At 39.4% G+C, this 26,618-nt stretch overlaps 2 protein-coding genes across 3 annotated transcripts; one reads left to right on the forward strand and one right to left on the reverse strand.

The window, feature by feature from the left end:
• Positions 1-4,092: 4,092 nt before the first annotated feature.
• Positions 4,093-18,548, forward strand: LOC135088656 (serine/arginine repetitive matrix protein 1). 2 transcript variants are annotated; one of them, XM_063983585.1, is made up of 14 exons: positions 4,093-4,386; positions 5,181-5,270; positions 5,524-5,646; positions 6,567-6,740; positions 6,820-6,956; positions 7,679-7,824; positions 8,419-8,590; positions 8,793-8,884; positions 9,114-9,216; positions 10,169-10,300; positions 10,699-10,773; positions 12,664-12,777; positions 13,411-13,547; positions 16,988-18,548. In XM_063983585.1, exons 1-14 carry the CDS (start codon positions 4,369-4,371, stop codon positions 18,352-18,354), a joined length of 2,880 nt encoding a protein of 959 aa, XP_063839655.1. In that variant the 5' UTR covers positions 4,093-4,368; the 3' UTR covers positions 18,355-18,548. The 2 variants fall into 2 exon arrangements, with proteins under 2 accessions (XP_063839655.1, XP_063839656.1); XM_063983586.1 differs by lacking the exon at positions 10,699-10,773.
• On the reverse strand, positions 18,539-25,981 carry LOC135088657 (keratin-associated protein 19-2-like). Its single transcript, XM_063983587.1, has 3 exons — positions 25,871-25,981; positions 19,819-19,963; positions 18,539-19,259 (listed from the first exon to the last, which is right to left on the reverse strand). Exons 2-3 carry the CDS (start codon positions 19,961-19,963, stop codon positions 18,793-18,795), a joined length of 612 nt encoding a protein of 203 aa, XP_063839657.1. The 5' UTR covers positions 25,871-25,981; the 3' UTR covers positions 18,539-18,792.
• Positions 25,982-26,618: the final 637 nt, after the last annotated feature.

Genomic DNA, 26,618 nt, shown 5'->3' on the forward strand with positions numbered 1-26,618 from the left:
AATTGTGAAAAATAAGTTACGCTATGTCCAAAAACCACATTTTCATAGGATTCGATGCAATGCGGAGACGCAGTTGGGGTGAGTGTAACTTAATGATTGTTTGTATTGAACATAATAATACATAATATGATGCTAATACCCAGTTTCTGGCCTGGGGGGGATGGGGGGGATAAGTCATACCCAGCTTATAGCCTGGGGGGAGGGGCAAGCCTTACCCAGCTTCTGGCCTTGGTGGGAGGGGGGGAGAGGCAAGTCATACCCAGTTTGTGGCCTGGGGGGGGGGTATGTAATACCCAGCTTCTGGCCGAGGGGGAGTCATACCCTGCTTATGGCCTGGGGGGAGGGGGTGGGGTCAAGTCATACCCAGTTTTGGGCCGGGGGGGGGGGGGGGGGTAAATCATACCCAACTTCTAGCCGAGGGGGAAGTCATGCCCAGCTTATGACCTGGGGAGAGGAGGGGAGCGGGGGAGTCATACCCAGCTTCTAGGCTAAGATTAAATAGATTTCCAGGAGGGAGCAGCTGTCCTTTCCAGCAGCAGCTGGCCCGCCCATGGGAACGGCGAATATCTTTCTTTCTTTCTTTTAAATAGGTAGGTACCTACGTAGGTTTAACTCAGAAAAACTAAATAACAGGTAGGTATTGCGTGTACATCGAAATGATCTTCATAGCAATGTCTTGTAGCTTAGGCAGAGTGTATCTGCCTCAGCTATACCTACCTTATTGTTAGAAGTAAATAAATTAATACTTATACATTTTTATATTTTACTTGGAAGAAGATATGACTAACAACACTTATGAACACTTTATTTGAATAAATCGCCAAATATACCACCGCGGAGACCCCAATCGCGACTCTGCGTTCCATTGAATCATATGAGCGTATGGATTTTTTGCGTTATTTTTCACAATTTCTATTTTTAAAAATTACCTGTCGATAGCTTATTTTATTCTGATGAATAAATGTCATTACAAGTTTTTCTCTAAAACTGATAGTTTGGCTAGAAAAAAATATTTTCTATCCACGCAGTACGCCGGCAGCGTTCGGATCGGATATAGTGACGTCATCGTCCTCGCGCCGGGCGGTCAGTGAACTTTTTTAGTAATTTGGCCATAACTTCGTCAATTTTTGTCGTAGAACAAAAATTTTTGGACTGTGTATTAAGGATTTCTTAGCCCTATAAAATTTATAGATTTAATCTGCATTCACAGCTAAAAATCGAAATGATCCTCATTGGGATTGTACTTGGTTAGTGAATTGGCTATTTCAAAGAATTTACTAGAAGATTTAAATAAGGAGATATAATAGCAATACTACAGTCCACACTAAAAAGAGAGGTCGGCCCACAGAGAGCGAGATAGAGATAAGTAGGTATTTGACTCAAGTTTTTGTTCCAAGTCTGGCCTCCATTTTTATCTTTAGCTTCATGTCGCCACTCTGCCCGGTGAAGCTGGAAAAGCTCTTCAAGCTACCAGCGATGGCACAAATCAAGTCGGCCTCGACGAGTATTGCCAAGAACAAAAAAGAAGAAGAAGAAGCTACCAGCGCGCGTCCCTTCAAAAAAAAAGTCATAAGCCAGGGTCTAATCTGTAAAGCCGGGTTGACACGTTACGAGACAGCTCGGACCGAGTCACGTCCGAGTACACTCGTACGAGTCAGCGTCATACGAGTGTACTCCTATAGTGGTTTACACGTTCATAGTGTACTCTTATCAAAGCTCATTCAATTTTGCACCAATTTTGTGTCAACTCTCGGAAAACACTGATCGGCTTTAAACATGTAATCCGAGCGCACTCGTACGAATGTACTATGACAGAGCGGACTAGGACGCTGCTCTATTTTTTCTATCACTCGGATCTGAGCTCGGACAATTTTAATTAAAAATAATGGCGGCGTCAAGGAAAAAGTGGTCGGAACGTGATACTGTCAGGTTCGTGGAACTGTATGAAGAAGAAGAAGTGCTGTGGAACGTGAGACTTAAAGAGTATAAAATCAAAGATGCCCGAAATGCCGCTATTGAGCGCATTATATTGTTCAATTCTTTTATTAGTATATCTGCAACAACTGTGATACCTTGCAACAGCAGATCAGTCTGTTCCATGTTGAGCAGATCAGTGTTTTCCGAGAGTTGACACAAAATTGGTGCAAAATTGAATGAGCTTTGATAAGAGTACACTATGAACGTGTAAACCACTATAGGAGTACACTCGTATGACGCTGACTCGTACGAGTGTACTCGGACGTGACTCGGTCCGAGCTGTCTCGTAACGTGTCAACCCGGCTTAAAGCAATCGTAATCATTTGACAGTTCATAACGTACGATTATTCTGTCAAACGCTTTGTTTAACTGACTTTATCGTATAGATGACCCACGCTGAACTGTCCCACCAAACTCAATGACAGGGGGGCGCTACCATCGTTCAACTATATGGTTTCCAACATGGCAAAAATCTGAACCAGCGATCCGGTATTGACGGTGGCGCCCCACTGTCAATGTCATCGACAGGACAGTCCAGTATAGATGACCCACGCTGAACTGTCCCGCCAAACTCAATGACAGGGGGGCGCTACCATCGTTCAACTATATGGTTTCCAACATGGCAAAAATCGGAACTAGCGATCCGGTATTGACGGTGGCGCCCCACTGTCAATGTCATGCATAGGACAGTTCAGTATTTTGGAACTATATTTTGGAACTATACGTTATGAACTGTCAAATGATTATGATTGCTTTACACCACAGATATGGATTAGAGTAGATACAGCAAGTTGCTAGTCAAAGCGTGCCATTCCGATATGTCCAAATGGACATACATGGTCGAGTGATGTTCATGTAATCCGATTACAACAATCGGATACGATGATTTTACGAGGACAGTAGTACGAACACGGTAGAGAGAAGAAATTATTTACGGATTGAGAATTGTAATTAACAGCAACGAACGAATAACAAATATGTAATTAATTAGAATAAAGTAGCAGAAGAAGAATTATAAAACAAGTTAGATCAGTGATCGCGGAAGACAGAGTGCACTGTATAACGTCGAAATATACAAATCAAGAAGTTAGGTCAGTGATCGCAGTATACACTATTACTACTATGTATACGACGCCCGAGATTTTGTCGTTTAGAAATATCTTCTAAACTAGGTACCTGACTTAGCTTTATGAAAAAAAAACGTATTGGCAAAACTACGCATTTTTACATTTATTAAAAATAAAAAGCTTGAGTAAAATAGTCTTTATTTTATGAAAGTAGGTCATTTACTTACTAGGATATTTAAAAGTATGGAATTAAGTATTAATTACTAGTAGTACTATTTAACATAATGGAATAACGATCATCACTTTCATAAACATTAGGTACAACAAAAATATTATTTGCAAATTAATAATGTAGAATTGTAGAATAACGTCTACCGCTACATAATTATTTTAATCCACAGTCAGACTAGCTATAAATTTAACAAAATATCAGTTTTATCGGAATTAATTAATTTTTGAATCGAGTCACACGATATCATTCGATGACTTTGCGAATGCAGTACGATGATACGATTACTTTTACGTTACGGCAATCACTAAAATTCGCTAAAATGACACTAATGACGTTTAAAAAGTGGCACGCTCGGCTTCATACAAATTTTGACACATGCTGCATCTATCCTTATCTGTGCTTTACACAATTCCACCTCTGATGATGAAGCCAGAGCCCCGATTACGGTAATTTTAATGTCTCCAATCCAGACGCGCTTCATCGATTCTGCGATACCTTCGATTGGTCAAAACAGCTGACGTACGCTGTTTGTTTTGACCAATAGTTAGTCAGCTGTTTTGACCAATCGTATCGCAGAATCGATGAAGCGAGCGCGTCTGGATTGGAAACATGATTGGAAACGTTAAAAATTACCGTCATCGGGGCTCTGAAGGTGGAAACTAGCGGAAAAAATAGTTTGTTGTTAAAAAAGTTTTAAAATTAATAAAAAAATTAAGATACTCGGTAAAGGTAGATTTTTTTTTATTCGATTTAAAATAATAGTCGTTTGAATGAATGTTGCAACACCACTGGCCAGCAATTTTTTTTTTTATTACGAAAACGAAACGAATCATTCATTTCCAAAATGGCTGTCGATCACATTGATGTGGTGGTTCTTTTTGTGTGAATTATTGTATTTTTACGCTATGGAAATGTAATTTCTTGAGTGTTGATGTGCTTTTACTATAGTGCAAAGCAGTTACGGACGATATATAATTTTAAGTGAATATAGTTTCGTTTGCGTTGAAGGTTCGGCGTCATAACGCTTGGCGGGGGCTAACCCTAGCCATTTTGTCGTAAGGATTATATTGATTTTTCTGGCAATCTAACAAGATGATGATGATGTACACGGTGAGTTATTATTACAGTATATAGCCTACAGATAAATGTGATGAGATGCTCGAGGTTTGTGCACACAACCCACGCCCCTGATATCAGTTTCCATGTGCGATTTCTTTGGCTTCACATCCAATTTTACGCAATAAATAGTATTTTCGGATACATAATTTTCAATATAAAGATATAGAAATAGTTTGAATGATCCCGAACATCAACTAAGCTGTAGGATTAGCTGCAGGTATTATTTCTAAGCGACCTTTACCTGTTTCATTAAGAATGATAGTTGTCATAAGAAAATGTTAATTTTTCATCGTTTTAGAAACTTCTGTTGTGTTCTTACTTTTTAACTGACATGGCTTTGATTCGTAAGAGTTACTGGGTATACTAACAATAATTGCTTGGTACAATTTAATATCTTACCATGTCTGTGATAGCAGCAGAAGAATGGATTCATTCAAAGACCATACATAGATTTTGATAGTTGACAACTATTTGACTAGAGTACGGCAGCTGTTCCTCAATGGTTATTTAAATATTGCAGTAAATAGTTTTGCAGTTGCGAGTAAACATTGTAATGTGAACATGCCATTTTCATTTTCATGGTATTGTTCTTGAGTTAACATTTTTGTGTAAGTATGACATTCTGCAATTGTAATTTTACATGTGTGGTATTTTAGGGTAATAATCACTGTAAAATACCACATGGTCAACTTTTATGTTATTATTGAATGCTGTTATCCCACATTTAAAAGTTCCGAGTGTAGGAAATTATTACGTCATTTTCTAATGCTGTTGGGTGTTTATAGGGCACGAGCACTGAGCAGGACACCCGCTTCAGCGACAAGGAGAAGAAGCTCATGAAACAAATGAAGTTCGGCGATTGTTTGACACAGCAGGTTTGTTTGATATGTTTACTAAGATTTGCTCATAAGTTGTAGATATTTTAAGAGTTTAATATACTTTTAGTAGTTAAACACATCAATGTGTGCAAATAAAAGTAGAATTTTATTTTTGTAAGTATTGTATACTGAGGCTTGTGTACATAACATCACTATCTCAGTCAGTGCCATTACTGCTACACAATATTGGTATTAGTAGAGATTGTAGCAGGTAATGTTCTTGATAATAATAATACCAAAAATTCTCCAGGTGGACATGTCGAAGGTAAAGCTGGATGTGCTGAAGCCGTGGATCACACAGAAGATAACAGAAATCCTGAAGATGGAAGACGACGTGGTCATCGACTACGTCAACAATCAACTCGAGGAAAAGGTGGTTAATCTATTTCATTATTTTATTCGTTACATATTAATGCGAGAATGTAATCATTGCAGTTTCTTTTCTTTCGTATCAGTATTTAAATTAAACAATCTGTGTGTACTGCTATTCTTTGTACAAAAGAAACTGCAATTGAAGTATGGTGTCATATGTATATTGATTGCGTATGGATATTTCTATGGTCCCCACCGGTTAGCGCGCCGTCGCTGCCCCCGCCCGCCGCCGCCGACCGCAGCCGCCGCCCGCCGGCTCCACTCTTTCGGAGGCCTTAGCATTCTAAATCGGTATTTACGGGGAAATTAAATACTTACAATGCTAACTCATGTTCAGAGAATATGCGCTGTGGAGTTCCCTAGCTTATCAAAAGTTTAAATAAAGTGATCTCTGTCGAAGCCGTCAAGAGATTGAACTGACTCGAGGTAGGGAAGTTCCCGTTGTTAGGCTTGCGTTCAGCATAATGTGGTTGTGTTCGCAAAACCCTTACAGATGCAAGAGATTGAAGAGTGAACTGCGAATGTCGTGCCTAGACTCCGGCGTCGCCGCGCCGCGCCGCCGCCGCCCCGCCCGCCGCCGCGCCGCCGCCGCCGCCGCCGCGCCCGCCACACGAAGACTAATCACACGTTGACAAACTGTACCTACATTACCTACGCTTCCCTACCAGAGTCATTTCAGTGCAATTTGATCTCATTCACGACTAAACGATAGATCGCGTGGCGCTCTTGACGGCTTTTCACATAAAATATTTTTAATTTTCTATATAAAAATCAACTGGCACCTAACTCACATGATAAACGTTAACGAATCAGCAGTTACTTATATCAAAGAGTTACGATTAGGGTGTAAAAATTTAGAGCTAGGCGTGATTAATAATGAGACCTTTTTTTCTTTCCCGATCCCGTAACCTCGGCTCCTAGTTCCCTTGTCCCAAGAAAATGCAGATCAATCTGACTGGATTTTTGAACGGGAAGAACGCTCGTCTGTTCATGGGGGAACTGTGGGAGCTTTTACTTAGCGCTCAAGCGAGCGAGAATGGAATACCGGAGTCGTTTACGCAGCAGAAAAAGGAAGAGATAAAAAAGCGTATGGTGGTGAGTATCGCTCCTAGATATGAAATTATTGTTCTGAATTGTTCTGGCATGGTGTTAATATTTTTTTTTACTATCGTAGGAAGAACAAAAGGACAAGGATAGCAAGGACAAAGACAAGGAACGCCGCCGGACGCGCTCGCGCTCCCGATCGCGGCGTCGCTCCCGGGACCGCCGTCGCTCACGCTCGAGGTCACGCGATCGTTCCACAGACAGAAAGTGAGTATTTGTTTAGAATTAAAGTTATCGAGTTGTGTAACACCTATCGTTTTTAAATGATTGCGCACGACTTTACTAACGTTCGATTACATAATTACAAGTAGATTCATAAACTGAGGGCTTAGTGTGAGTTTACATCATTCAAACGTCGTCACTAGCGAGCGCGTCAAAAAAATATATGAAGATTTTAGTTCTTGAAAGTATCCGCTAAGAGTAGGCGCACACCGTTGATTTTTAGTTGGCCGATAGTTGTGCCCGATTTTAAATTGTATGAAGAATCGGCCAAATCGAATCGGCGTAGTGTGCGCACTCCCATACATGCCCATTCTGATCAACTGCCCGACTAAACTATCGGCCGACGAAAAATCAACGGTGTGCGCCTACTCTAAGGGCGCTGTACACACGGCCACAGTGTTATCTATTTCCGTTTTTGCTCTCGCTGTGATCAAATGGTGTTTCTTTGCGATAGAACGAGACGACATGACCGGCAATGGGTAGTTAACACTGTTGCCGATAGTACAATCCGACATACATTTAATGTCTTTATTTTACGCAGTCACTAGTGAAGACGTTTGATGTAAACTCTCACTAAGTCCCCTGTTCTATTTCCACTGTAATTACACATTTAAAATGATAAACTCATAATATCATGAGCTTATGATTGGATTATTGTCACCATTGTTAGCAAAAGATCTCGACTAATATAATTCACTATCTCTCAGACATCGCAGCGGGGGATCGCCGCGCCGGTCGCGGAGGCGCAGCCGCGACAAGGGCAGCCCCAGCCGCGACAAGAGCAGCCGCGACAACACCAGCCCGCCGAAGACCTCTGCCGCTGTAGATGAAATCAAAGTGCCAGAAGCAAAAGGTATGACTTACTATCGTAAAACTTCAGAATACCTCTTTTAGCAAAGTCCGGTCGCCGAGCAGATAGAATTTCGTCCAATGACCCCAAGCCACCCATCCTTACCGCTCGCGTGTAATTATATTGCTGTCGCGCTCGCACACTCACTGCGGCCGCCCGTCGCACAGTCGCGACGGCAATATAATTACGTGCGAGTGATAAGGATGGGTAACTTGGGGTCATTGGACGAAATTCTATCTGCTCGGCGCGGCGGCCGGACTTTAGTAAAATTAGTAATTGTAAATTCTATCACTTCCCATTTGATGGATGTCGTAAATAAATTAATTAAATTCACCCGTACAGCTGTTTGACATCTTCGATTATTATTGTTTGCTATGTATGATAGTAACACTGTTTACTATGCTACGAGACGTACGCACATAGCTCATCTTTATGGATGGGATATTTTTGTTGACAATGTTAGATTTGAAGGATTCTTTTTTCATAGATTTTTCGGATTTCACATGATCCAGCAAAAGGAAAAGACTGTTGTACCTTTGTATGTATACCCTGAATGTTATGCAATAACTTTTCAATTGCTTTTTTCTTCACAAACAGAAAACGGGAAGTCTCCAGAGGTGAAGGAAGAAGTGGCGAAAGAAGAAGAAGTCAATCAAAACTCCACCACTACTGACCCCGCCCCCGCCGACAAGGAAACCGAAAAGGAGGAGGATAAGAAAGACAAACCCGCTGAAGATGGAAAGAAATCTAGATCAGCATCACCCGCTAAGTGAGTACATTTTACTATTGCATTGCAGCGAATATTGCATATGTCCTCAAAAAGAACATCCGCAAAAAGTATCAATAACTCTTGATAAAATAAATAAAGTAGATATTTAACCCATAGTACAAGCTTTGTTTAGTTTTAGCGCAGTGTAAAATGTCCAAGGATATATTTATTCTTGCAATGCTGATGTTTTATTTTGTTATAGGTCTGCAACAGGCGAAAAACCGGCGGAAGAGAAACCGGCAGAAAAGCCACGGCACACCTCAAGCGACAGACGATCTTCATCAGTTTCGTCGCGTTAGTATTTACATTTTATAATTTTATTCATTAATCTTGTGAATGAGCGAATACACATAATGTCAAAAACCGGAACTAATAAATCCAGTATAGATAGTAGCGCCCTCCTGGCAATGTCATAGCTGGGACGGTTCATTGTTGGACATCTATAATAATTTGATATAATTTGAATAATAATTTGTTTAGTTTACTGTGTACTAGATTTTAAATGCATCTTTATTTTTTACAGATGGCAGTGCTAAGAAGAGGTCGTCACATAAGAAGCGCCAATATCGCTCCAACCGTGACTCGTCTACAAGTGTCAGCCCCAGGCGCAGTTCTCGCAGGGAGAGGTTAGTTAACAACTTCCATTTTTCTATTAAAAAGAGTCTATGTGTGACTGTGGTTAAGTCATTGAAGCTTATTAGGCAGTATTACCACAGAATAATAATAAGTACTACGTACAGAAGTTTTACTTCGCGAAGGTATTTAAAAAAATGTATGCTCAATGTCATTAACAATATGGTGTAATTTAGCTTGTCTCAAGAGTCAAGCAAGTTTGTCAGAAGTTTTGTTGACAAACGTCAGTGATCGGTACTGCGCCGAAGCTATAGGGCTGACTTCGGTAAAACGATGTGACGTGAGGTGCCAATCTGCAGAAAATGGCGGAGGAAATACATGATTTAGCATGAATTATCATGAATAATATTAACTACTTATTTACCTCTCAGTGTCTTGAGGCAACTTAAAAAAGTACATTCTGTGTTTTTATTATTATTTAGGCAGTTAAATACTGCACAGTATTTAGTACACCATTTTCTTTATTTTCTTCCATCATACACAAGAATACGCGTGCGTGAGTCAATGTTCGCTCGTATGTGAGGCCTTGTCGAATAGTACTCTTGTAGGGGGCAATCGTGCGTGTTTTGTTTTCGATGTAAACTCGCGGAGATGAACAGGCCTGGTATTACTTCCTTTCTATAGGGCAGTAAAAGTCAGTGTAGGGCTATAAAAGTCAGTGCACACAGCCGGGAAAGCGATCCGATAGCGATCCAGGGCGAAGCGGTGGACGCGTCTCGCGCTGGGAGGCGTCCACTGTCTTGACTGATTTTATAAAAACTAGAACATAAAAAAAATATCGTCCCGGATCGCGACACATTTCCCGCGCTTCCCACCTCTGTGTGCGCTGACCTTGAAGGTCATATAAACCAAATAGCATCTTAACTAGTTGTAATAAGTGTGATATTACAACAAAAATGTAGTCTAACGTGTTGTCGACTCTGTTCTAATAATTTTCCATTACAGGAGTAAGTCCCGCCGCCGCAGCAGCCGCCGCCGATCGCTGGACCGGCGCGAGCGAGACAGGGAGCGTGAACGCGAGCGCGAGAGGGAGCGAGAGAGAGAACGGAGGCGGCGCGAAAGAGAGCGTAGGGAGAGGTATGTTCAATAAAATTAGTTTACTTTTTTTTTAAGCACAAATCTTAATAAATATCTATTAGATTTTAGTTTGATTCATTATTAGAATAAACTGAAATATAAGATTCATTCAAGTCTTTTTTTTTTGTATCGAGAGCCTCATAGTTACAGAGAGCCTTGTTTACTTTAATTATTTGATTTAATTTTAAAAGCTACATAATATCCATGCTATATTACTTAGAATTCCTTAGACACAAAACCAGTCTAGATACTGCAACCTAGATACTGCAACTTTTACGTAGTTAACAGTAAAGATTATTCATTTAAACGTACAATCAGATTACGTCGGATTTCAATATAAATTAACTGCCAAAAGTAAATGATTTATTGCAAAATAAATAAATAATCTTCTGTTGTAGGTCGCGAGAACGCCGCCGTTCGCTCGAAAGACGTAGGCGCTCGCGGTCGCGTTCGCGAAGGCGTTCCAGAGACAGGTAGATATTATTTATTTTTATTTGCTATCAATTTTATTGTGTAAGGGATTTCTTTTTTCAGTCGATTACAAATTAGATTAAGGTTTATTCATCTATTGTTACTTGTATTTATTTGGTAAATTGACAGCCTCTAAGATGGTAACAGGTGAACTATGAATAGCGCAATACACACGTTACACAGGTGTTGACGTATTTTTTATGTGGAACATGGCAGTAAACTGGGTCACTAACTACACGTCATTTAGTGAATTAGGCAAGATCAAAGAGATAGATAGATGAACTCCGAAATTCACAACATGGTAATTCGGCAGAAGCTTGAATTCAAAAATGCAAGCTAAAGTGACAGTATCTGTCACAATCGCTGTAACGGGAGTAAACCCAGTTCTCAAATACCGCAACTCAAGCAAGAATCCTTCTTGGTGGAACGTGGTTAAGTTTGTTCGGGGGATCTTACGTCCAGCAGTGGACTGTCATAGGCTGGAAAAAAGAATTAATTTTATTGAAGTTTCATTCGCACTTCATTTGGCACGTCCACTGCTGGACAAAGGTCTCCCTAAGAGTTTCCATAACGACTGGTCCTGCACTACCTGCATTCAGGTTCTTTACCCGACCTTCACCAGATCTTCGGTCCAATTAGGGTTTTCGCTAGTGTTGCCGAACTATCGATAGTAAAACTATCGATAGTTTTCATTCGAAAAAGCCTTCTCCATCGATAGGCCTATCGATAGTATCGATACTGTCGATACTATCGATACTATCGATAGTATCGATACTGTCGATACTATCGATACTATCGATAGCACAAAACGAGGCAATACTATTGAATATGTGCAATACTATCGATACTATCGATAGTATTGTTGCTCGTGAAGAATAAACTATCGATAGTATCGATACTATCGATAGTATTGTCGCTTTTGAATAAAAAGCTATCGATACTATCGATACTATCGATTGTTCTAGACTATCGATAGTCTGTAAATTTGCAATAGTATTGGGTATGTTTAAATTCATTTTTACAATATTTCAAATGTTTCGCTTGACTTACCAACTAACATATTATAACTAAAAATAATGATCTCACTTGTATTTAAAACTACCTGCATTAGTTAAGTACGGCAAATAAAATGTATTGCCAATTTTGGAAACATATAATTAAATGTTATGGTTAACTATATGAAATAATTCAAGTATTCCAATAACCCTATTGTTGTGCCTATTGACTATTATACCCAAATATTGTAAACGATACTATTGTAAATTGCCAAACTATCGATAGTCTAGAACAATCGATAGTATCGATACTATCGATAGTATTGATAGCGTTTTATTCAAAAGCGACAATAGTATCGATAGTATCGATACTATTGATAGTTTATTCTTCACGAGCAACAATACTATCGATAGTATCGATAGTATTGCACATATTCAATAGTATTGCCTCGTTTTGAGCTATCGATAGTATCGACAGTATCGATACTATCGATAGGCCAATCGATAGTCTTGCGATAGTTTGACTATCGATAGACTATCGATAGTCTATCGATAGTCGACTATCGATCGGCAACACTAGTTTTCGCGTATGAAAAATCCGCCAGATGGCAATACGTAGACGCGAGGTCCAAATGCTGCATGATTGGTTATTTTTGACATGACATTGACAGATATGTCAAAATCCACCAATCACGCAGCACTCAGACCTCACATCCACTTCCCGCCATCTAGCGGATCTTTCATACGCGAAAACCCTCATTAGTGGGGGGCCTGCCCACATTACGTCTTCCGGCCCGCAAGACGTAGTGTGGGCAGTGAGCAGTTTGGGCAAATGGCGAATAAATAAAGCGTTTATTTGCACAGTAACATTGTTTAACGTAGCCGATGTGTTGTCAGGTCCGGGGACCGGCGCCGGTCGCGCTCGCGCAGGCGGTCCCGCTCGCGCCGCCGCTCGGGCCGCCGCTCTCGCGACCGCCGCTCCAGGGACCGCCGGTCTAGGGACAGATCCAGGTAACGTACGGTTTAAATGTTCTTTATTTCTCATTATGAGCTTACGCTTACATGACAAAATCAATTTTATTGTTTTACATTAAAATTAATTGAATTAGAGAGCTTGAAAAGACTAACATTCAACTTCTAACCTTTTCTTACACGGTGTCCTAGTCGAACGCATTTTAACCAATAGTATTGCTTGCTTACGGTCTACGTCAATAATAAATTTCAACGGAAATAAAATTACACTGAACTTTAGCTAGAAATTACACTGCTTTGCTCGTAGCTGTGCGTTATGATATTTTTTCCCTTTTCTCTTCATTGTCTTTGTACTTTTTTTTAGTTGTCAAATAAATAATTTTTCTTTCTTTCTTTCTTTCTTTCTTATGAGTGTGTTTAATCACTCAATGAGGCTCGCATAGATCTAGGTTATAAATTTACTACCGTTAAATGTATTATTAGATAACTTATGTCATTTTCCAAGGTTCGTTCGTTAAGTTTTTCTATGGCAAAGCGATTAAACAAACATCGAGCTTATTTGCATAATTAAAGATTTTATGATTAAAAGAGATTAAGTTGATTTTTGATGTTATAGCGGATAGGAATGGGGTCAAAACTTATTAGGTAATTAATAAATATAAACTATTTCAGCCGCGACAGAAGAGACAGGTCTAAAGAGCGCAGCGTCAAGGACAGCAGGAGGTCGAGGGACAGGAAGTCTCGCGACAAGAGGTCCAGCGACCTCATCAAAGAACGCCTGGAGAAGTCCGTGTCTATACCACGGAAAGGTATGTATTCAAATACATATAATCAACCCTTTAAGGCTTCCACAGACCAAACGCGGGTCAGAAGCAGTGCGGGTCAGTTGCAGCGCGGCTGAGGCACACTGAAAGCAGCGCAGTTGCAACTAGGGCATGCATTATTCGTTCGATATTGGTATTCGAATATTTCGAATACTAAAATTTATGGTATTCGAATACTTCGAATAAAACGATTTTTTCGAATACTGCTATTTTCAATATAATGTAAATTAAAAGAAACACTTTTTTGTCTATAATCATTTTAATAAGGATCAATTTGCTTAATACAATCATCCAACTTCAATAACTACTTGAAAAAAAAAACGCTGCTATCGAAGGTACCTATTCGAAAAAATACTGTTCAAACGAATGAAGCCCCACATCGGTGATCTGAAACCTGAACACCAATTTGGTTTCCGGGAAAGACACTCCACAACTGAACAGGTCCACAGAACCATAAACATCATCTCAGAAGCACTAGAAAAGAAACGATACTGCTCAGCTGCGTTCTTGGACATAAGACAAGCCTTCGACAAGGTCTGGCATAAATAAAGGGCTTTTATACAAACTGAAACAGAACCTCCCATGTCCGTTCTACGAAATACTTAGGTCGTATTTGAAAGACAGATGCTTTGAAGTCAGATCTGGAGACCCTTGTTCTGCCCTATGCAATATAACGTCCGGTATACCCCAGGTTAGTGTCTTGGGGCCCGTGCTATACCTATTGTTTACCGCAGACCTGCCAACAACTGCAAATACATTCACAGGAACCTTTGCTGACGACAATTTAACAATGGCAACACACGACGATCCAGTCACGGACTCACTCTATCTCCAGGAAAGCCTGACGGAAATGGAGAAATGGTACCATTCATGGCGTATTAAAGCGAACGGAGAAAAATCTGTGCATGTTTATGTAAACTTCACTCTCAGAAGAAACTCCTGCCCACTGGTTAAACTTAATGGAGAAAGCATATAAGAGGTAGCAAAATGATGGTCTACATAACTATCCTTAAACCTATCTGGACCTACGGGATACAGTTGTGGGGAACAGCTGCCAACTCCAATCTCGACATAATCGAGCGTTTCCAGACAAAAGCCATACGTTTGATTTACCAAATCCCGTGGTATATCAGCAACAGGCTCATCTATCAAGACTTGCCATTGCCCACAGTCAGAGAGGAAATAAAGAGCCACACACTCCGCTACAAGCAAGGATAAACTTTCAAATTATCCAAACTCATCAGTCCAACAACTCATGACCATTGAAGGCTTCCTATTCAGCAGACTGCAAAGAGCTAGTGTCAGGAGTCTCCTTAGTAGATTTCAGGACAGTTGAGAAACCATGACCACTGAGGGCAACTGAGTCACTGGTAGGGCATGGAATACCGGAATAAGTTTTATACCGGTATTGATATCGGTATTGAAATTTTAATTACCGGTATACCGAAATTTCGGTATTTTTTCGGTATTTCTTGAGATACTGCTATTTACTGTTTAAATGTTTCCAAGAACGATTAGTAAGTCCGTTTGCGAAAAGTTATTAATAGGCCAGTAGAATAAGACGTGAAAATTAATCAAATCGGAAATAATTCCTAAAGGTTTTGTTTTAATAGCTTCATTTGTTGCTCATTAAGACTATCCTGAGTTTTCGACTTCGACGGAGGTGTGGTGGGGCCCCCCGAAAGGGGCATTTTTCCGGTTTTGTGGTTATACCGTATAAATAAAGGACTTGCAGTATAGAAAATTGATCTTCATGGCAGGTGAAGGGCATTTAATCCTGCAATGAATAAGACGAAATTCATATATTTTAGACAAACCGTTTTCGTGCTTATCTTCGACAAAGTAAAAAATATGCGTATAATTAATGACCCTCTCTAAGTTCAATGGCTCGTCACCCGCTGGCTCCCAAGCCTTGAAAAGGGCCACCTTAACCAGCGTATTCCTGTCAAGCCTCGCGAGTTGGATTCGCCTATCCTTATTTATCCCAGCCGTTCCTTTACTACGGTTGCTGCGCCTCTTTCTTGCTGCATTCAAACAAACAAACTCTTCAGCGTTTTAATATGAAACTGTTGTTGTTGATTATTGGAGTCGAACCTTGGACCAGGTATACGGCTAGGCAACGCAGTCGTGCAGTAGGGTGCAAGGAAGAGGAGCAGCCATAGTAGATAACACAGAGTCGTTCAAGAGAGTGCTGGGAAGAGTTTCAGCAACCGTAGTTAAGGATCGGCTGGGAACAAGACTAGGCAAATCCAACTCGTGTGGCTTGACAGGGATACGCTGGTTAAGACGGCCCTTTTCAATATTTGGGAGCCGTGTGGTGACAAGCCATTGGACGTAGAGAGGGTCATTAATTAATACGTATATTTTCGTGCTTATTAAGATGCTCGTGCTCGCTTTAATGATATCAGCAGAACTGACTTGACTCAATCGATTATTGGAATCGATATGATGATTCGAATCATCATCATCTGAATCAATATTAAAAATAAGTATAAAAATAAAAAGAGATGGTGTAAAACCTATCAATGACTTTCCATTAGTTGAAAAACTGCCGATATTGCAAAATTAGATGACTTTTTTCGAAAAACCGAAATACCGGTATTTTCCTCTTAAATACCGGTATCAAAATACCGAAAATTTTGACCGGTATACCGGTATTTCGGTATACCGGTATACCGGTATCCATGCCCTAGTCACTGGGCTCCTGCTGATTTACTACGAACAAAAAATCTCATTACAACAGGAGATAACTACACCATAACACTAGCACCATCGGAAACCATATGCCTGGCACTTTAACCTTTTTCGCGATTGAAGGGATATCTGCGATTGCGCACACTTGTCCATTCATCTAACCTTACCGCTAACTTCTTGCCTGCAGTTTTAATAGTTTTAAGTTTTATTAAGTAGTTTGCGGTCAGATATTTTTACAAGTTTTTAATAGGAAATACGTATTCGTATTGTTCGAAAAGACCGAATAATTATATAGATGCTATTCGAATAATAAATGTGGCGAATATCCGAATAATATGGATATCCGGATATCCGAATTGCATGCCCTAGTTGCAACGCGGGCGGTTGTCAAAAATTTAAATATTCGAAAACCGCTTTCAACGAGCTGCTACCGCCCTGCGTCCGGTGTGTCATGCTAATATGGCCGCCATAGTAATACAACAGCGCGGGCCCGCGTTCGCGCCGCTTCTGTCCCGCACCCGCGCCGCCTCGTTTGTCGTTCGGCAGTTGCAGTGCGGCGCGGTTGGCAGAAATTTGGTGTGACACACTTCAAAAGAGTTTCTTATATTACAATTTGCGCGGGCCCGCATTCAAACTGCGCTGCTACTGCCCTGCGTTTGGTCTGTGGAGGCCTTTATTGTTGTTCTAGTTATTATAAAGTAGATATTTATTTACGTTTTTTGTTTGCGCAGAAAACCTCGAAAAACCACGCAAGAAGTCTGCCGAAAGGATTTCAATCGCACGCGAAGAGCTCTCCAAAGAAAGAGTCATTTCCAGTTCGAGCAGGGAATCTTCCGTGGCCAACGACAAATCCGCCGCCCAAAATGATAGCCAAGTCAAAGCTGTACATTCTACTGATGATGAAAGGGAAGAATTTATACCGATACCTACTCTACGAGAGTACTCCAAGAGCCTGTCACGCACGCCGTCGCCATTCTTGAGAAAACATGAGATTGAAAATAACAAAAAATCGGACAGATCTTGCGATGACGCTTCTGGCAAAGAACACCAAGAAGAAGAGCCTAAAGTCAAGGAGGTTAAAAAAGCTAAACGCAAATCCCGCCATACTGAATCAGAAAGTGAAAGTAGTGAAGAGGTTGCTAAGTCAAAGAGCAAAGCAAAACTTAAACGTAAAGAAAAAGTTACCTCCAAGAAGACAAAGAAACCTAAAAAAGAGAGCTCCTCCAGTGACAGTGAGTCCGAGGAGTCGTCGTCGAGTGACTCTGAAGAAGATAGGAAAAAGAAGAGCAAGAAGACTTCAAAGAAAAAGTTGGCAAAGAAATCAAGGAAAAAGAGGGCCCGCTCTTCGAGTTCGGAATCTAGTTCTGAAGAGGACGTCAAACATAAGAGTTCTAAAAAGAAGAACATTCCAGAAGAGTCTGATACAGACAAGAAATCAAAGAAGCGTTTGAAGGATCCTAGTGTAGATCGTTCGAGGTCAGAGAAAGTGGATGGGAAACAATCTAAGTCAAAGAAAGCTGATAATTCTGAAGACTCGCACGCTGAAAGCTCCGATAGCGATGCGAAGTCGAGCAAAAAGAAAGTTGCGAAACGCGATTCCACTAGTTCGGATAAAGAAGCTCGACGAGGTAAAAAAGTTGACGTATCCAAAGAAAAGCCACCTTCGCCTGAAGTAAAGTCCAGGAAAGGTGAAGAAAAGGTGTCAAAGCAGAAGCATTCTGAAGATCACAAATCTAAGTCACGCGACGAACCTGAGAAGAAAGCGAAGAAACGAGAGAAGGACGACTCCTCCTCAGACAGCGATCAAGTAACTAAAAAGAAGCCAAGAAAGAAGGTGTCTGAATCTGAATCCGAATCGGACAGTGACGAACCTAAAAAATCAAAGAAAACTAAAAAGCATAAAAAACACTCGAAGAAGCATAAGAAACACAAAAAACATAAGAAAGCATCCAAAAAGAAGGACGACTCCTCCGACAGCGAGGAGGCCGAGGAGGAGGAGGAGGAAGGAAAAGTTAACAATGAGGACCTAGAAAAGAAACTTCGCGAAAGAGCTTTAAAATCTATGAAGAAGCAAACGAGTGTGTCTGGCTCCGAATAACAACCGGAACATAACTCTTTTCGTCCACTTTTGGAGTAATGCTGACTTTTAAGTAGTGTAACACTATTACATATTAATGTTTTTTATTTTAACTAAATGTTGCTAAACATTTTTGGAATGAATTAGCATGTATGATTTAATGATTACGTGTATGTCACATTGTTAGTAATAATAAAGTCTTGAAACTATGCAAATTGTATTTTATTATGTTACATCTTCTGTTATACTTAAAACTACCTATATAACATTACTTTGGATAATACTTTGGTTAGCTTACATAAATAGGTAAAATAACTTCAAAATAATAATAGTTATTGCCTCTATTCACTGGCAATGTTTGCTTTACAGCAACTTTTCATTTATCAGATAATTGACATGTAATCAGTCATAAACATTGGTAGTATAATAGTGTTAGGTATTATCTATTTTTATACACGTTTATCTCCTTGAATATCCTCTATAACCAGTTACTAGACTTGGTGTAATTCCACTGTTGTAAATGTTTCCATAGCCAGGTTTCTTGTACCCGTATCCGAGATGGTACGCGCCTTGATACGACGGGTTGTTGTAACCGTAGTAGGAGTTAATGCCTCCGTTTCCTCCGTAGCCGCCATAGCCTCCGTTGCCTCCATAGCCGACAGCGCCGCCGTAACCTCCATCGGCGCCATATGCACCAAGTCCGCTAGTATCGTAGCCTGAATAACCCTTATAACCCCCGTAGCCAGCGTTACCGGTGTACCCGTTGTACCCTGAGTAACCTCCGTTGTACCCTCTGACGCCATATTGACTGTCGTAGCCGTTGTAGCCAATGTTGTTGTATCCGTTGTACTTGTCATCTAGTAAACCGTACCCTGTGATGTAGGAATTGCCAGGGTAACCGCCCCAGTCCGGATATCTGCGACCATCTGTAAAAATACCAATAAGTTTTAGTCTCGTTTAAGGGTAGAGCGCGCAGCACTATCTTACTACACTACTGCGTCAAAGAAATCGCACCTCGCGCGACATCAACAAAAGATTTTCTTCTGACACACATGGTGCTCCACAGCTCCATCAATATTGGTGTTATTTGAAAGCTCAATATTTTTTTTTTAACAACAGGTACCATATATTTTATTTGACTTGAAAAAAGCCAATGTTGTGGCTGACCTCTGGGACCAATTAGACCAATTTTTGTGGATAAAACCAAGTAATGATGTATCGTCCACGTGTCCTCTTTAACCGATTGAACAGTTTTATAACCATAACATTGGCTCAAGCGTCTACTACCTGTCGCTTTAAGAGATACACTGGATGCTTCTAAAGACACATTTTTTGGGGTAAAAACCTTTCCTTTAATGAAATGAAGTTTAGAACTAGGCTTTCAAATGGTACCAATATTGGTGGGAAGTGGGGATGCATACGCTTGAAAGCGCTTGTCGCGGGATGTGCGATTTTTTGACGCCGTGTGTAGTTTGAAAAACGTACATGTAGTGCTAGCATCCGCCTTTAGGTCACCTGTATCTTGAATGTCTTCTGGTACTACTGCTTTCACAGACTCGCTGTCAGCCGCTGGCGCCGCACAAACGCATCCTAGTACGACGACTAAACACGATAGAATACGAAACGCCATCTAAAACAAAATAAACTAATAAGCAACGAATATAAAAATAAGTTTTGCGATCCTACTATTAGTGTTAACCGCAGCCAACTTGCGATTGAATAGTTTTAAATTGCAATTTAAAAAAGCAATTATGTCATTTATAAGGACCCAAGTTCCATTACGATTAAAATTGGTCACGTACCCAAACTCGATTAGGCGGAATGACTTGAGTATTGTAAACAATGGATTCATCATTGTCTACCAATCTGAACACACTAGTTGGATAGTTACGAATGCAAGGTTGAGGGTCGTGTCATATCTGTTGAACTTCCTAGTCTTACTTTAGTAACTTTCAATATGTTGTCTTTCAATGTGCTTCAATTCTATTTATTTACATAGTTTCGATGATTCAAGATGACTTATCTAGTTACTGTTTTAAAATGATGAAGATGTATTGACGAAAATTATTCGCGGTTTCTTTAGTAAGTATACAACTAAGGTAAGTGCCCCCTACTTCGGTATATTAAGGCTCTTACGACTTTAACAATTTATTTTAAAATAACCAAGCATGATATCAGTATGAAAGCTTTTGTATGCTAAACTTCGGTCTTTTGACAGTAACTTAATACATAAATTATAGTTATATTGTTTGAACTTTTTTTAATATTAATTGTTCTGCGGACCTCTTGTTTGGATCCTGTTTCGTGATAAAATTTTGCTCTGTTTCCAAGTTCGTGAACTCATGTCCCCTATTTCGGGATAAGGTTTTATGCATCGAGTTAGGATATTTTAATAATGATTATGGGTTTAATAAATTTAAAAACGATAATATAAATTTAGATTAAAAGAATTATGTGAAATTGACGATATTACTTACCTGAAAAAATATTCATGAGAAATAATGTGAGTCTGTATAGCTAGGTACGCACCGCACCTTCGTATAAAATTTTGATTTGTTAATTCTAACAATATGTGAAAATATTTATATAACCATCAGAAATGTGGGGCGGCCTTAACCCCCCCCCCCCCTTCGTACCCATAAAATTTTGATTTTTAATTTTTAACGATATGTGAAAATATTTATACAAGTCATTAGAAATGTGGAGGGGGGGACTAACCCCCTTCCCCCTAATCCCACCCTTGGAACTGCTTCAAGTGAGGGTAGCCCCCCCCCTGAAAATAACCCCATATACGCGAATGAGTCATAATAAAAATTAATTATTTAATTAATTACTTAGGTAGGTAAGTATTAAAAACTAAAAAATATGTCGATTTCTTTGATGTTATGTGTCATACAAGTACCTAACACTATACATTTATATATCACGAACTTGGGAAAAAGTAACAATAATACGGTTCCTTGTTTCGTGATACTGATTATTCCAAATTCCCCAAGTAAAATTCATGGATTATTGTCAAATTGTGTCAATTAACTATTATCTATCCCATATAACATACAAATAAACCAAGATAAATAAAACAAATCGAATTAAAACCAAAATTACGCTGGTAGTACTTATGCTAATTTATCTTAAAATTGGTCATATATGTGAACTTCAAACTTGTGTCATATAAATTCTAGTGAACAAAACATATACCGAATTTAGATCATGAGAAACTTAAATAAATGTATTATTTGTTTCATAACTTACATTTCAATTATCATAAATAATTATTTAAAAACCAAGCATCAAAATATTATCAATAATATCCTTGATTCGGTAGTATCACGAAACAGGGGACACCCGAAAAATAATATGTACGCTATTTCGTGAGTCAGTTAATCGCAATTTTAAAGGAGTTCTACGTTTTCATATAACTTTTTTCTAAGCCAAATCAATTGTCAAGGAACACATGAAACCACTATTACAAGTTTTATGCAAATGGACGTTCCTTCGCCTTTCTATAAGCTTAAGATGTTGGAGCGCTAACCTTACGGTGAGAGCAACATTTGCACGCCGCACGGCTGTTTTTGGCTCTCTGAGAGTTTGAAGCTTCATATTGCTCTCATTTTTGGCGCCACAATGTTGGTACTTGGTTTTTTAGATAGCTCAAATAATAGAGTTTTTGTAGTTATAAAGAATTTTTATAAATAACATTCCATTTGCTTATTATTTGAGCTAGAAAAAAAACTTACGAACTTACGTACTATCACGAACTAGTAGCCGTTTACCTTATTGACCAGTTATATTATAAACAGCCTACTGACTACTGAGTATGTAGAGCCTGTGGTAGAGCGCATCATTTAATATTATAATTTTGGCAAACTATCTGCACAATTTCTATTTTGTGCTATCTGTCTGCATCATCATAGATCAAGATTAACTACAACGTGAAATTGTGATTATGGAGCACAAGCCGATGGGATTAATTAAGCCTAGGCGCAGACCACCGATTTTTAGTTGGCCGATAGTTGGGCCCGATTTTAATTTCTATGAAGTAGGATCGTCCGATACCAAATCGGTATAATGTCGCACTTTCATAAATCTCCGTACTGATAAACAGCCCGATACAACTAACGGCCAACTAAAAGTTGGTGGTCTGCACCTAGGCTACAAAATGCTCGTGGGTACGGCGTGGTTGGAATCGCAAGCAACCCGCGTCGTACCAGTAATACGCAGAGGGTGCACCACAGGTTTTTAGTGGGTATAAGTATAAGGTTGTGTGGTCTGTAGTACTTGTCGGTTGGCAGCCGCTATTGCTGCCACCCGACAAGGGAGTCCCACATAATCCGCCGCCTCCCCCAGGACGGCGGGTATCGCAAAGTATTTTCCTGCGCAAAAAAAAGGCTACAAATGATATGGGCATAGAACGTTACGTGTGCTATTATAACAAGTAATGTTTGTTTGCATACGCTTAATTGGTAGTAATTAGTGGCGTGATGACGAACATACAAATCTAGGAACCTTAATGCTGACCCCCAAAACAATAATCGACAGTTTGTTAGTCCATTCCCACGCTAATGTGCTGACCTACAAGTGTTACGTGTAGCCAACGATTCATTATCATGGTTCAAGAACGATGCCGCAGCCTTTTCCATCTTCCTCTAGTAGTCTGTCTTGCGTTTTCATACTATAACATAGGGAGGTAATAACAACGTAACTTACAGTTAAAGCTTCTTAAGTTAACTCTGTTGAATTGAGCAAATAAGCTTAAAACTAGCTAAGTAAGTAACGCCTAGTTATTTTGCAGTTGAAAATCAGTCTACTTAGGCACTACTTAATTTTATAAATTAAACTTTCCCAAGAGTAAGTTTGGAATGGAAAGCATTGGGGGAGGCCTATGTTCAGCAGTGGACGTTCTATGGCTGAAATGATGATGATGATAAAGAATAAGTTAACAGGTTTACTGTGGTTTATTCAAATCGAACCTCCGTCTATTGGTAATTTGCAAAGGTGGCTATTATCTCGTTAATCCGATAATTAACGAAGTTAACAATTTGCTTAACGGATTAACTTTTAAATTAACTTCAACAAATGTTTACGCTCTTACTAACTTTCGTTAAATTAAACTTCCGTTAAAGTTTGTTAGTCGATGTAATGAATTAATTTAATACATACTCCTCATAATATACTCGTATGTATGTACATCGTTCGTTCGTTCGTTTCAGCCGAAAGGTATGGTAATAAAGGTATAAAGGTAGGTAATGTATGTACATAGGTATTTTTTTTAAATACTGAGGAAGATATATTATTATGTACGATATTATTTATTTTATTCGCGGTTTTATTACCTCATTTACTTATAATGCGCCAAGGAATGCAATCAGGACAACTGAGTACTTTGATTGCGAATGTTTTGAAAATAGGAAAGCGACCATCAAAAGCAACTCACTCACGAAACAAACCGACCTATCAGGAATGAATTAATAGATTTTTTTTATTTTAGATGTCATTACGTTAAACCTAGTACTAATTATTATACTGTTAAAGAAAGGGCAAAACTTATGTAAAATGTGAATAGAAATTAAAACACAGCAATCTTGTTACGTCATTGTAATGCAACCAAAAGACAAAAGTAAAAAAGTAAAATAAATAGACAAAACCATAAATAACTAAAAAGGAGGTTTGTCCACATCTTCCGCATGCGACAATTAAGTTTAAACAAACATAAATGAAAAAACAAATTACATTCTATTGCATGTGTAAAAAATAAAAATAAAAACATACAATAAAAAGAACACACTGCTTAAACTTAAAACTTCCCATAAAGGGGTAGTTGCCGACATCTCCAAAGGATACAGCCGCTGGAAAGGACGTCGTCCCTTCTTCCCGTGGCCGTCTCTACAATGGCGGTCCTCGGGATTCCGTCCCTGCCGCATCTTATTTCAACGACTCTACCCAATGGCCACTTCACTCGTTTTTCCGGCGTTTCAATTAAAACTACGTCTCCCAGCCTTTAGTGTATCCGACGGCAATGCTGACTCAACCAATGGGAACAACAATAATGCGTACTTGTCGCTGGTAAGTCCCATGGTTTCCAAGGCCCGAAGCTGAGTCGTCAATTGGTCGTACAACGAACTGAGTGGCAGCTCATATTCATGTTTTGCCTGTGAAAGAATAAGGTTTAGCAACTCACGAATATACACTTCGATTAAAAGGTCTTCACGACCAAATCGCTGCTTCAAGTGTTCAATGGCCATTGGGTAGCTGTCGCTAGAAGGAGGAAAACTATCAATCAATTCCCTCGCAGGTGTACCCTTGGGGATGGCGGCAACTAGATATTGAAATTTGTCACTGTTATCGATAGAACTATCACTGTGAATTTTGTTGAATTGACCCCAAAAAGGTAGCCAATTTTTAATATTTCCGTCGAACTTCACTAATTCCAATTGTGGGAGTTTGAATTGGCGTTTGGGTTGTCGATCCTCACGGTCTTCTGCTGATTTCTGTGCTGCACAGGCTCTGTCAAATCTTTTCTTGAGCAGACGAAAGTCATGCTGGTACTTATCTGCCGTGTCGTATTCCTCCTCGACGTCCTTTTTCTGCTCTAAGTACCAGTCAATGATAGCCTCATCCAAAATGGCCAACTGCCTTGCTTTCATCTGAGCATTTTCAAAATTCGCCGCGATTTCGTCCGTCACCTCGCTTACTTCCTCCAATTCTTCGGAGATCTTCTTACATAGCTTTGTTATAATAGTTCTTAAGCAAGATCTGTTGGATTTTGCTTTCAGAAAAGTCCTATCGTTGGTTACTTTTGACGCCATTATTTTGATATTGCTGTGCGTGTGATTTTCTAATGTGTTTTTACCATTCGCACGGTCGCCAGATGTTAAAGAAAGGGCAAAACTTATGAAAAATGTGAATAGAAATTAAAACACAGCAATCTTGTTACGCCATTGTAATGCAACCAAAAGACAAAAGTAAAAAAGTAAAATAAATAGACAAACCATAAATAATTAAAAAGGAGGTTTGTCCACATATACTATGACGTTATAGTGCTATTTTAAACTTAGATGGCTTGGCCGGTGTTTCATTTTCTATTTCATCACTTAGTAACTATGTAAAAAGTTTTAGGAAGTTACTGTGATTCGAACACAAGAGTTGCTGATTTACATAATATACTTAGGTAGAGCAAAAACTACTAAGCTGCAGTCATGATGTTTATTGCTTTGTTGTCTGTGACTCACTATACCTAAGTGCCTAGGGATTTTCAATATGTTACGAAGACGAACCTTTGTTCAGCTAAACCAAAAGTTAGATCCTAAAGTGATCTAGAGTCGTTTAAAGTACAAGTTCAATGCTCTATTTCGTGTGCACTAGTAGCTGCAATATTTGTATATTTTTGAGTAAGTACACACATTTATTTGTTGTGAAAATAGTTTTATGAAATTCAAAAAATACTTAAACACTGAAATATTCAGAAAATGCAATAAGTAACACACACTGTAACACTCTCACATGCACTTAAATATTTGTATTTGCAGAAGTGACTTACTTCGGATATCGTAGAGCTGCACTATTGTTCACTACACAGGCTCTAGGGTCCGAGCGGAGATGCGCTCTGCGTGAGCACGCGTGCGCACAAACCTTTATAAACCGTGAGAGATTTGTCTTGTAATTGACAATGGTCACTGGGAGGTAATCAGTTCGTTTGTAGGCACTCCGTCCTTCTTCCACGACGCTATGACGCATGACGCCGCAGCGCAATCATTGTCACCCTGCATTTAATGGCTGCTGTTCTCCTGGGTGATATCAACTCGGCCACAATTGCCGGAAACGTGTGGTTACGCAAATATGATGAACAAGTTTCATGTTATAAACAACGACGTTGTTTTTCACATTTCCGCGTTAAGGGAGTAATCGATGCTTAAGTATGGAGTTTGTTTGAGTTGTTTTTTGAAGATCTTTAATTAATTAACCAAATGTAGAGCAATTAAGAAAGGGAAAAGGATATGAAGGGAAATCTATCTGAAAGAAGGGAGATACGTGTAAACGTTAATTAATTTTGCGATTGATTTTGGTAAGTGACAATTAAATTATATTAAACTATAGATAAACGTACTTACATAGTATATTAATTGAATTTAATATTATTAAGTAAAATCTCGCTGGTAGGTTATTCGACATTATTGTATGTCCTTACATTGTGATTTGGACAAAGTTAATTTAGTACCGACTGAAACAGCCGTAAAACGGCCATCTGCTGGGTAGATGACTTTCTACCTTCATTGATGTTTCAGTCG

This window comes from Ostrinia nubilalis, chromosome 4, assembly GCF_963855985.1.
Source record: "Ostrinia nubilalis chromosome 4, ilOstNubi1.1, whole genome shotgun sequence".
NCBI lineage: Eukaryota > Metazoa > Arthropoda > Insecta > Lepidoptera > Crambidae > Ostrinia > Ostrinia nubilalis.